Here is a 12,770-nt window from a genome sequence, read left to right on the forward strand (position 1 = left end):
AACTATTGGCAATTTAAAGTATTGCTGGCCTGTCAGCAAACATGGCAGATTTAAGTTATCAACATTTTTAAATAACTAAATCGCTCTTTGAATTGTGAAAATCAAAAGAAAAATATTTATTAGTTCCCAACGGCACATGGTTATTTCCCATTGTGTCTATTTGATTAGGTAAGAGCGCCCCTAGCGGAGACTAGTCGAAGTGATCGTTCGCTTTTCCGAGCGAACAGTAGCTTACAAGCCAACAGGCACCAGTGCTTTTATGTTCAAATTGGAAAATTACAATGATAAGCTTTCTCTATGCTTTTAACACAAAATATTATGATTGATGTTATAAGAGAGTTTCATGGATCAATTCAGTAGTCCGTTAAATGATCAATTCTATAGGTGATCAATTAGAATGCTCTTGACAATATAATCAATATTTAAGAATCCGGCAATAATTCTTCTAGCTGGATGGACTTAAAATTTAATTTATTCAGCTTAAATTGAAATTCAATTGTACCTCAAAGAAGCTTTTATGCAAATCACATTTACTAAGCTCGATCGACTAGCGCTTTTTGATGCAGATGTCTCTAGCATACTCAAAGGGAAAGTGTATGCTTCGGTGAACAGCGAAACAGATGATTGTTGAACATAAGCTCATAAATCATGTACATTGCACAACACCACGCCTGGCAAAAATCAATCAAACTGTCATTGTTTACCTAGACGCACATAACATAACTAGACATAACTCATAAATCATCTCCACAACTGACACATTATCACTGGTTTGTTTCAAATTCATTATTTATTTCCTGTTCATTTCGTACACTTGAATTTATGTTGCGTTGTGTTTTACATCATATAAAAAAACTCGTATTCACTTTCACATTCGTTACAGTATATAGTTCTCCAATAATAATGGGGCAAATCATTCAGCAATGGAAGGGATAATGATAACGGGAGCAGGGATAACAGTGGGAGGGCGCAGGGAGGGTGGTGTGATTTGATTCGAGTTAAATACAGTTGAAACATAAACATCAAACACGACTTTCGATTGCTCAAAGAACAAAAACTGGTACAATAACAGCACTCGCGTATCCAATCGAAACGAGAGTTTCGACAATTCGTAATTATTAAACAGTTGCTTCCTTATACCATTTCTTAACGCCTTCTGGCCCAGTGAACGTCACGCATCGCTGCATCGACCGCTCACGGGCTCGGCATATATCGTTCAAGCAGTTCGGGATTGTTATCATTTCAAACATTTTTCACTAGGTTTTTTTTATAAAGCGTGTGGCTTTCCGGTGAGGAAAGCACAACAACGGCAGCTAAAACATAAACAGAACAGTGTGGCTATATCGGTGCCGACCGAAGCCTGACACACAACGGTCACACGTTCTCCACAGAAAGAACAGTTCTGTTCGGCAGGAGTGCTTTTGAGGCGCATTTAGGCCTCATTACAAACCGGTGAACAGTTAAACAAAACAAAAAATTGAAAACCCTATACAGATATAGATATAGAAAGCAAGAAAGGTGATCAATAAAAGCAACACAGCGTTTACGACTACATGATCGAATAATTGCCACTTCCACAAATAGCGATAAAGATAGAATTTCAAAAACCCAAAGTTTCACTTCTTATCATTGAAGCGTGATCATTCGATTCGAGCTGTTGTGTTCGCGTAGGTTCGCGATTCCGTTTCCCCTTTCTTCGACCAGGGAGATGTGGAGATAGGTCCGCCTTCGCCTGCTGGATGAATTCTTTGGTGAGGCTGGAGTTCTATCCGCTTCTGCGATTTACTGATTCGCTCTCCAATCGCTGTTTGCCACCGTCAGCTCGGCACAGGTGGCCGCGTGGCCGAGATGGTTCTCGGCCAGGCAGCAGTACCGGCCTGCGTCACCTGTGGGGAAAGAAATCGTTCGGTTGATTCCATCACACTCGCGGAAATCCTTCGAGCAATCATCCAACCTTCATAGGCCACCGGCAGCGATAGGCGGCAGACGCCGTTGCGATACTCGGGCACAAACTTGTAGCCCTCCTCGATCGGTGCCTCGTTCTTCGTCCAGCGAATCGATGGTGCTGCATCGCATGCTACGATGCACTCGAAACGCGCCGGTTGTCCACTGACAACTGCGATGTCTTTCAATGGCTGCAACGGGAAGCAGACATCAACATGATCGAGAGAAGTGTCTATAATTCGTAACCGACGCAATGGTACTTACAGCGACGAACAAGGGTGTTTTGGTAGGAACTCCTTCTTCCTGATGCTTCACGTTCGGCGTGCTAGTCGTGGATCGATTAAAGCCCTGAGCTGTTGGATCTGGATGCACGCAAAAGTGTGTGACGTACGAGATTAGCTCCGTTGCAGGTGTTGAAGGCGGGAAGGTTGAGCGATGGTTTACTGAGCTTACTACATACACACACAAACACACACGCGTACACATTTACATACACACGCGAATGGGAAACTCATTTGTTAACAGGTGGCAGTACGGAAGCAACATGATCATGCGCAATAGCTTGCCGATCGAATGGGGTCGATCGGGCATACAGTGTGTTCCAGACCAACTCATACTCGCGTATGTCAATTCCAAGCGGTCAGCGACTTTGGATTCTCGCAGTAAGAATTGGTTTGAATGACACTGTATAGTTTGACAATTCCTAGTGATTTTGACAGCTAGAAGCAACGGCAGTACGGCACTTACCTTATCATCCATATTGGTCCTTGGGATTTGCAAGCAAAAACACACACGTGTATGAAGACATTTGCGTACATAAACATCGCAATAAAAAGCATGCACATCCTTGCCTACAGCTACGAAGATACCGATGTTGAAATCCTACGTATGAATAGCGCATCGAACAACGCACTGAGAATAGTGGATGATTTCGCGGAACAGATCCATCATTCCCCAGCGCATGGTGTATCTTCTCGTCTCGAACAAGATCTTCTTGTGTGGTTTCAGTTGTTGAACAATAAAAGAAACCTCCCAACACACGCCTGTGTCTGCCATGTAGTTCAGGCGGAAAATGCTCATGTCCCAACAATTGTGCCAATAAATTATCAAGATTTTCCCTGGCGCGGTTTGGTTCTGATAGGGGAAGAAGGAGAAGACGATGGTGTTCGGCGTTGTCGCACCTTTCGAGCGGTAGTGTGAGCAGAGTGAATCGCTGTGGTCCCATTTCTCGCCCGACTTCTTCGCCTCGCTATGGGTTTGCGTGCAGCGGGACAGGCATTGGACGAGGTGACGGGTGGCATAGGATGCTGAAAATACTTTCCGACCGATTTTTCCGACCCTAGCTACCAGTAGCTGCTACCCGGAGGGTTTTCTAGCAATGTTGTTCTTCGGCGTTCGGTGTGGTTGTTTCCTCATTGCTTAATGTGCACCATACCATCATATCATGTTTCTATTACCAGCGATTCGTTCGACAAACAAGAAAACCCCTTGATGGCGCTGGCTCAAGCATGCCGAGCGAATAAGACGTAAAGAAAAGGAACATCAACTCTACTGCCTTCACGATTGTGTCTTGGACCATCTACCCGAAGCCAACAAAAAATCCTTCTTTTTAATTGTCGTTATGTAAGCGTTTTGGGCCATCAAGGCATCACAAGCCCGTACGTCAGACAATTTGCGACACTAGACACGGACGGCGGCGACCCATCTGGCGACCGATGTGACAATTTGGTCGATTCTCGGCGCCCGTCAGCAAGCTGATTTACGCAAAAGATCCTCTCCTCGCGCTCGTTGCACGTCGTCGTTTACGGCTATTGTTATGCTGTGACCTGCTCTTCCTCCTCTACCTTCGCTCCTTCCGGATCCTTCACGGCTGTCGACAGTGTGATTAGTTAAGAGAGGTGGCCACTTGACAGCCCACTTCCCGTTCGACGACGATAAGAAATGGCCGAGGGTGAAAGAGTTGAATGATCTGCTTGCATTCCAATTCGCAAGCCTCCCTTGCGCTAGTTGCCAGGGGGTTTTAGGGGGCCACAAGATAGGATTCCTTAGATTCCACGTGATGTCCACCAGCGAGGTGACTTTTGGCGAGTGTGATAGTAACGTATTAGTTGGACGACATCAAACATGCTCACAGTAAGAAGCTTTGGAGAGGAAGCAACATTCCCCGTTCCAACATTCTCATATCCCAAGCGGATCTGCAATGCACTTAGCCATGACGGTAGTGACGGTGGCGAACATCGACATTCAAAGCGCTACACATTTACTGCACGCTCGTGGCATCAGCAGGTGTGCGACAACCGTGTGCTGTTACAGGAGGCTCATCAGCACATACACAAACAGCCTAGGACAATATCGATATAACTTTAGCTGGAGCGAACTACCTGGTGTGGCGCAATAGCTGTTCCGGTTGCTAAGACCGCGCGACGGTGTCGATCGACCACTACCAACTCCTCCATGGCCCGCTGGCTCAGGCGTAGCAAACGGAACCGGTCCATACCGAGCGCTGGCGTGCATTTCTGTCGCTGGAACTGATGCCGATCGCACACCGTAGTATGGAGTCGGCCCAGATGGCGAAGGACCGCCACGACTACCTGGTCGATAGTAGTCTCTGGTGCGTTCGTGCTGTACCGGCACCTGGATATCACCTGCCGCGAACTGGGCTGTGTTCTGGGTGTAGCGCGGATGCTTCTTACCATTACCACCACTGGCACGGCCAGCCACAATTCGGTGACCCTCTCCCGGAAATATGATGCCGAACTCGTACCCAAAATCGTACTTGAAGTAGATGATTCCGGTGTCCGGATCGACGTGTTTCGTGCCTGATTGTGCACCGTACGTAGAAAGAAATGTTGTCACAAAGTTTAGGTGAAACACGTCCCGACATTCCATGTATTGCACGGAGCGGGAGCGGGATTAGTTTTAAACGATAAGGTAAGAGGTTACATAACTCTAAGAGCATCGCAAGAGCAAGGTAAAGTTAGCTGGCAAATGTAAAAGTCAGAAGATAAAAACGACAAATCATAAAAATCAAAAATAAAACTCAGAATCAAAACTCAAACGAGCAAAATAAAGCAGTATGATCGAAGAAGAAAAAAAAACGAGTGAAAGAATGCTGAAAAACGAGTCCTACCAATCGATAAGACGAGCATAAAAAAACACATACACGCGAAAAAAGCAAACTGAACAAACGAAAATAATAACCATCACTTCACGAAAAGAGTGATTCTGATGATCATCGAAACAGTAGCGGGCCTGGTAGTAATAGTAGCAGCAAAGACAACAAAATTGAGCAGAGCACTCTGATGTAATGGCTAATGGATGTGTGGCTACGATGAGCGAAGAGGCTAAGAAGAGGCGGCATTATATAGCGGTAGTTAAAGCAAGCGCAAGCAAAGGACATCACACCGATGCGGATGGGTGGATGGATGGGACCCCCAAAACCTCCGTTCACCTTCATCCTTCCATCCTAACGCAATACGGCGAGATGAGTGAGGCAAAATATGATTTTTCTCGGCGGGTAGAGCACGTTAAAAATAGATGCTGCCTCGCTCTACACACACACACAGACAGACGCACACAAGAAGCTGGCCGCCGGCTGCTATCCAACCGTTGACGGTTGAAGGAGTCGCATTCGAGGCATTCGATTCGGGGCTTTCCACTGTCCATTCCCCATCGTCAAACGGAGCAAAAGTAAAGGAAAACAACACAACCCCACAACAACTGTACGCCGTGATCTAGAGCGTAGAGCAGTAGAATGGTGGCGATCCGCTTCTTCGGCACAACGCTGTCGATCGCATCCCTGTGGGACGTACAGCAAGAACGGAACGGAACAGAACATGGGTGTTGGGGTTAGAGAAAACGAAAGAGAGAGAGAGAGCGAGAGAGGGTCGAGCGGACGGCGGAAAACATTCAATCCGTCTGCTACTGTTAACCGTCAACCTCGATTACACGCCCGTTGTTCGCATTGCGCCATCGACTACACGGTCCTCAGATACGGAAGTTGCGAGAAGAGGATTTTTATTATTTCAGCGACGGTGGCTCAAGCTTTATAGTGGTTCCTTAGCCTGTGCGTTCGGAATCATTATGCAAGCGAGATCGCACGTACACGTCTGCTTTCGAAAAGGGGATTTGACAAGACAATTTGCACAAGGTTTTGCCTCGAATCGAACCAAGCTTCTACAGCTTCTGTCAACGCACAGCAAACAGCTGCCTGCAGTGTCCGATGTGTGTCTGTGTGGCGCAGAGTTTTGGTGGCGGTTGGTGACCCAACGCGCGCTTGAAGTTTGGAAAACAAGAGTGCAAATGGATGGAGATATGTGTCGGCGAGGATGCGGTACTCACCATATTGCGATACTCGTGACTCCTCCCGGTAGACCTGTGGTGGGGCAGCAGTAGCCTGCGGTGGTGCCATCTGTTGCTGCGGCGGTTGCTGCGGTGGCTGCTGAACCACCGGAGCACCGTACGCGTTCTTCAGGATCGGCTTGATCGGGGTCTTCTTGATGTCCGTCATAACCTCGTTGTTGAAATGGTACGCCTTCGTCTTGAACGTCTGTGCCATGCCGTCCGCCTGCTTCTGTATGTAGTTGATGGGCGCAACCCGGTGCGCCTTCACCGCCATATCGTCGCGCGTGTTCGGCACTGGAGTCGTAGCCAAACGCTTCGACGCGTACCGATCCAACGTTTGCGTCTTGAGCGTTTCCGTCGTCATCGTGGTGGTCGTCTCGATCTGCGTGCTCTGGCGGGACAGCGAACTGCTGCGCTGGTGCTGGCTAGATTCCAGCCCAGCGGACAGCTCGATCTTGGTTGGCATCTGCACCGGCAGCGTATCGAACTCCATCGGCGTTTGGATGCGTTCGTACTGCCGTGGCAGGCTGGTCGAACGCGATTGCTGGAAGTTTGGTCGCACGCTCCGGAAGTGCGGCTCATCGCTGTCCGACGGGTTCGGTGTCCACATGGGACGAATGCGTGTACCGTCGCTATCGTAACCATCGCTGTCGCGATACTCTCCCGGTGTGAAGCGACCCGGTTTCTGCATAAACACAGACGACTGTTGCTGTTGCTGCTGCGATTGCTGCTGCTGCTCCAAGCTGATGACACGCTTCGTTTGCTGCATGTTCAGCACACGGTTGCTGCTCTCGGTCATCTCCTTCATGTGCAGCGAGTTGGAGGTCTCGGTGGCGATCGCATTGTGCACGGGCTGAGCTGTCACCGATGTGTAGTACTGCGCGGGCATCGATTGTGCTGCCGGCGGGAACGATTGCTGCTGCTGATAAGACTGCTGTTGATAGGTCTGCTGCTGGAAGGATGAGGTCTGCTGTTGCTGGTACGACTGGTATTGTTGTTGCTGCTGCTGCTGTTGCTGCTGTACGTAGCTGATCGGTTTTGGCTTCTCAATCTTTGGTCCATCGGTCGGTGCATTGATTTGGCTCGCTTGAATCTTGTCGATAGGGTCGAATACTGACGGTGGCGGTGCAGCCGGACCCGACGCGATATCCTGCTTCGGTGGCGCAAACACCGGATGGACCGGTTTATAGCCTGCCAGCGGTGGAGCGGCTGCGTCACTCTCATAGTCCGACAGGAATGGCTGTGCCGGACTAGGCGTTGGATATCCGTTCTGCTGCACCGGAGTCTGAGCAATCGGTTCGGGTTGTTGTGGCTGCGGCTGCTGCAGAGGCTGCTGTGCAGGCTGCTGGGGCTCCACCACGAGCTGAGGTTCTGGAGCGGGTGCCTGCTCCGGGACCGGTTGTACGGCGGCCGGAACCGGAACATGCTTGAGCGTCGGCAGCGGTTCCTCGGTTGGAAGCACCTTCACTGGCTGCAAGTCCTCGGGCAGATCGTTGTTCACCAAGAAGCTGCTCTTGCTCTCCTCAACCGTTTCCTACAGTACAGCGAAAGATTGTCCAGGTCAACGTTACCAAAACGTCGGGGAAAGGTTATGAAAGATACACAAGGATACAAAGTAGCGATACATAGCCAACAGACGGAAGGGACAGAAACGACAGATAGGGAAGCAAAAAAAAAGTAGAACAAAAATAAAATAAAAAAAAAACAGAAAAGAGAAAAACGAGACAAGAGATTAGTAAAGAGCAGGCAACGTTGTGCCGAGCAAGCCAATTAAAATAACGCTACACAACAACAACAGCAGCTCGGAACGAAAGGAATTTCACATTGACACACAAATTTCGCACATCGTCGCGCGCGCAACACCACCAACGACGCCATGTTGTGCTTGTGTCGCGCCGTTGGTTTGGGGCGAGTAAGAAACAGCAACTCGACTGGCTGCTCTTTTGACGGTCGATCGTGAAATCGAAGAGCAGAAAAAATAAAAACGCTAAAATAAACATTGACATAGATCGATTAGCTCGTAGTCACAGAGGTACGCACACGCACGCATAGTATCACCGTTGTGACGGTCACGGTCCTTCGCCGGGATGAGATTTTTGAGGGACAAATCTCACGGCGATGGTACCGTCTACACGACCGTCCTAGTTGTGGATTAAGGATTAAGCGAAACGACACTCACATTCAGGCACACCTAAGAGGAACAACTGTTATAAGATGAAGGAATTCTGCAAAACTTCTCGAATTTCACCTGACAAAAGGTGTAAGACACTGGATTAGACTAAACTTGTGAGCACTGGTCAACAAGAAGCATTTAGGAACGGAACGGAACGGAACTAGGAACGTTCACACACAAACAGACACACTCAACACAACATGCGGTTTTTTGCGAACCTTCTGAACGGTTTCCGACGATGATATGATCACTTCCTCGGATTGCTGCTGCGTCTCCTGTTGCTGTACCTGTTCTTCTGCAGCAACCGGCGGCTGGGCTACCTCCTGGAACGCTTGTTGCTGTTGTTCCTGGACGACCTGCTGCTGCTGCTGCTGCTGCTGTTGCTCAACGTTCTGCTCCTGTACCTGTACCGACTGCTGCTGGACGACCTCACTTACGATCGATGACGAGTGAGACTCAACCTTGCTCGAGCTGCTGAAGCTCTCGATCGTCTGCTGCTGCTGTTCGAATGAAACAGCCGCCGTCTTCTGCACAACCTCCTCCGTGTCGGCCAGATAACCGTTCTGGCGCCGGGCTCCGGTACCGTCCAGGTCACTCTCGTACTCGCTCTCAGTGGCGGTGAACGGACTCTTGGTCTTGGCACCCTGGCCCTGCTGCGGCTCTGCCGGCTGCTCGAGCGACGCAGGCGCTCCCCCTGCGGTGTCCGATTGTCCCGACGATTGTTTCGACTTCTTGCGCGGACTGGGCGGGATAATCTTGACACCGCCGGCCGGGACACGCTCCGGCTCCTTGTCCATGCTCTCCAGCAGGGACTGCTCGATCTGCTCCCGGTAGTAGGAGCTCTTGCGCTCGCTCGAGGCCTTCGGAGCGTAGCCCATCGTTGGCTGGGGCCCTGGCTCGAGACCTAGCTCCGCGATCGCACCGTACCCAAAGTCTGGCGGTAGTGGCGCCGCCACGGGCAAACGAACGCCCTGGACCATACGCGGTGCCTTCAGTTCGCCGTACGCAGCCTGCTGCTGCAGAAGCGACTCTTCGAAGATTTTCTTCGTTTCCTTCACCGACTTCTTCTTGTACACCTCTTCCTCCTGCTGCTGCTCCATGTAGAAGTGCTGCTGCTGCTGCTGCTGTTGGTACACCTGTTGTTGTTGCTGCTGTTGATATACTTGCTGCTGCTGCTGTTGGTACATCTGCTGCTGTTGATACAGCTGCTGCTGCTGTTCCACCTGTTGCTGATACTGTTGAGGTGGCTGCTGAGCTGGCTGTTGGTGGCCCAACTGACCAGGATACAGCGGCTCAACGGAAGGTTGGGACGAGAACGAAAGAGGCTCCTGATACGGAGGCAACGAAATCGGACCAGTAGGCTCCGGTGCCGGTGGCGCGTAGGCCTGCGGTTGCGGCTGTGCTGAAGCGTACGCCGGCTGACCGAACGTGGTATCTGGCAGTGGAGCAGCAGCTGGAGTAGGGGCTCCAAACGAACTTGGCGTAATAGTCGGTGGTGGTAGCGGCTTGAACGGTTGCGGCGTCTGGTTGTAAGACGGACCGGCCAAGAAGGCTGGAGTAGCCCCAGCAATCGGAGTCAAGGTGCAACCAGGTGCTGCAGGCAGCTGCTGAACAGCAGCTGGAACTGGAGCAGCCATTGGTGCTGGTGCTGGTGCCGGTGCCGGTGCCGGAGTGAACATCGACGGTGCGGCAGTTGGAGCGACTGGAGTCGGCTTGAAGGGAGTTATCTTCGGCGGGAAGCTCTGGGTCGGTGGTGGAGCTGCCTGACTCGGTACGAAGGTTGGCACCGGAGCTGGGGAAGGTGCACGGATCGGTGCCTCCACCGCTAGGGAAGGCTTGAACGGTTGGTACTGCATAGAAGACTGCGAGTACTGCTGCTGTGCCAGCGTCGAGGACGCTTGGAACTGCTGCGTCGAGGAGAAGGATGAGTACATCTGGGTCGGAGTTGGTGCGTTGGCGACAGCGGATGGCGCTGGTTGCTGGTAGATCGGCTGAAAATCGGATCGAATTGAATCGGAACGAGCTTTAGCGGTGTTGTGCTCTGGGTGCGGTTTCGTTTGCTTGCGTGCGAACGGAAGTGTCGAATAGTGGTGTTGTTGCGGTTGTTGTTGTTGTTGTTGTGGTTGTTGCTGTTGTTGAGTGGTTGTGGTGGTGGTAGTATGCTTGGTGAGAGAGGATGAGGATGAAAAGACGGTCGGCGGTGGTCGATACTGTCGGTACACTTGGGCCACCGGCTCTTCAGCCGCCCTTGCACCGAACGACCCGAACGCTTTCGGAGTCGACCACAACCTTTCCATGGCGATCGCGTCTGCCGACGGCCGAGGAGAGCTGCTTCGGGCACGCGCCTCCGGCAGGCTCGTCGGTCTTGGCCGGTACTTCGGTGTCGAGACAGCTGGCTGCGGTTGAGGGAATCTCGGTGGTGCCGACCCATCCACGTCCGACTGAAACATCGTCCCGATCGGGGGCGTTGGGATCGTTTCCGGCTGTGGCCTCAAAAAGTCCACCCGCTGCTTGCCCTCCGCTGCCGGTGGATAGCTCTTCATACCGTGACCGGCGGCGGGCGGCGGGAGCGGCGGCTGCGGAAGATTGCAAGAAGCTCCCTCTGCACCTACCAACTGTGCCGTGAGATCACCGTTGGCCGGCGGTGGCGGCGGCTGCTGCTGCAACAGTGGTTCGAATGACTTCGGACGATCGCGCACAACGGAGGTACTGCTGCTGATGCTGATGCTGCTACTCTCCCGTTTCGATTCGGACTGAGCTGGGAGCCGAACGCTCGGTGTCGTCGGTGGCTGAGCCGGTGCCGGCGCGTGTTGCGCCGGTGTTGGTGCGATCGGTACGTCGACCGTCGTCGTCGCAGTCTGCGTTGCGTCCGAGCGGGTCACGACGTGCTCGGTGTTAGTGCCCATGTTCTGGTGCGCCGACGGGTCAGCCATCGGACTCGTGCCCTCGGTCACCGTCGGCACCGTGGGCGTTTGCGTACGCTGCGAGAAACGCACCGGCAGATCGGGGAAGCTGATCTTGTGCTCCATGCGCATCGTCGCCTCCGTCGTACGGCGCGTCTCCGTGACGATCGTCGACTCCGTCGTCGGGCCGTGCAGCTTCGCCTCGCTCGCGTACTCCTGCCGGGCAGTGAAACCACCGCCCTCGCCTTCGAGCGCCTCGTCCGAACGGGGCTGGCGGGTGCGATGGTGGCCACGGCAGCACGACGATGCGATGTGCGCGAGTGCGACGACGAACGATTTCACGATCGTGAGCGAGGTGACATTTTTGCGATTGCGAAGTGCGTGTTTGATTATTATTATTTTTGTCGCCCAAGTCAGTGTGTGTTTCGATTTGTCGAGGTATGTGCAGAGGGTGTCGAGGTGGAATGGCGTGATAACGATGAGATTGATACACGAGTACGGTTCGCGTGTAGGCAAACGCAACGATAGCAAAGGAAGATCAGAACAGAACGGAAAGAGAAAGAGATATATGTAGATGATCGATTATGAAATGATCCAACCGCTCGGCGAAATTGCGAGTGCTTGTATCGAGGGTTGCTGGGAAGTCTTCAAATGAAGGGCGTATCGGCTACTATTTGCTACTGGATTTGGCATTTGGAAGGATGGCAATGATCTGTCACGGCAACGTGACCCCAAGCAAAGCACACAAACACACACACACGCACCCCCACGCTACTACTGCACTACGGAAGCACACACAAACGCACTCCCGGACACTGGCGCACAGTGCGTCTAGGGCGGGAGTCTCGTATTTACCTGCTGCTGTTGAACCATGTCCACAAACGAGACATGCTTCTGGGGCGCGGGCTGTGGCGCTGGCTGTGGCGCCGGCTGTGGCGCGCTTTCACACTGCAGCACTGCAATGTCGGCCGTGCTTTGCGCGTCGCCGCCGGCATTCTTCGCCACCACCATGTACTTGCCCGTGTCGGCCATCGTGACCTGCTCGAAGATCAGTTTGAAGCAGGAGCCCACCTGCTGCAGCGCATAGCTGCCCGGGGCGAGCGTTTCCTGCACCGGTCGGCCATCCTTAAACCAAGTGACCGTTGGTTCGGGTGTGCCGGACACTTCGACGTCCAGCACGACCCGATCTCCGTTACGGGCCGTTTGTGCCTGCAGCCGTCTGCCAAACACCGGTGGAAAGATGGATTCTGGGAAATCGAAGGGTTGGGACACGAAATGTACACCGCAAGGGAAAGGCACCGAGAATCCAGAGAAAGGGAAACAATAGGTAAGAATGTGAACACGGCAACATGGGATGTGACAACGAGATGTCGATCGATAAGCTTCCTGTGCTGATCAGTGATCTA

General features: G+C 52.0%; 1 protein-coding gene across 24 annotated transcripts in view; it reads right to left on the reverse strand.

The window, feature by feature from the left end:
• Window positions 1-12,770, reverse strand: part of LOC118512126 (titin) — a 138,143-nt gene that overhangs the window by 96,283 nt on the left and 29,090 nt on the right. For 20 of the 24 annotated variants that reach the window (XM_036056107.1, XM_036056103.1, XM_036056108.1 and 17 more), the window contains exons 12-15: window positions 12,220-12,611; window positions 11,074-11,634; window positions 8,680-10,452; window positions 6,286-7,822 (exon numbers count right to left, since the gene is read on the reverse strand). In XM_036056107.1, the coding sequence (XP_035912000.1) occupies window positions 6,286-7,822; window positions 8,680-10,452; window positions 11,074-11,634; window positions 12,220-12,611 (4,263 nt within the window). The remainder of the gene's footprint in view (window positions 1-6,285; window positions 7,823-8,679; window positions 10,453-11,073; window positions 11,635-12,219; window positions 12,612-12,770) is intronic. The other 4 variants (XM_036056105.1, XM_036056111.1, XM_036056110.1 and 1 more) reach the window with 4 other exon arrangements.

Source organism: Anopheles stephensi, chromosome 3 (assembly GCF_013141755.1).
Source record: "Anopheles stephensi strain Indian chromosome 3, UCI_ANSTEP_V1.0, whole genome shotgun sequence".
Classification (NCBI taxonomy): domain Eukaryota; kingdom Metazoa; phylum Arthropoda; class Insecta; order Diptera; family Culicidae; genus Anopheles; species Anopheles stephensi.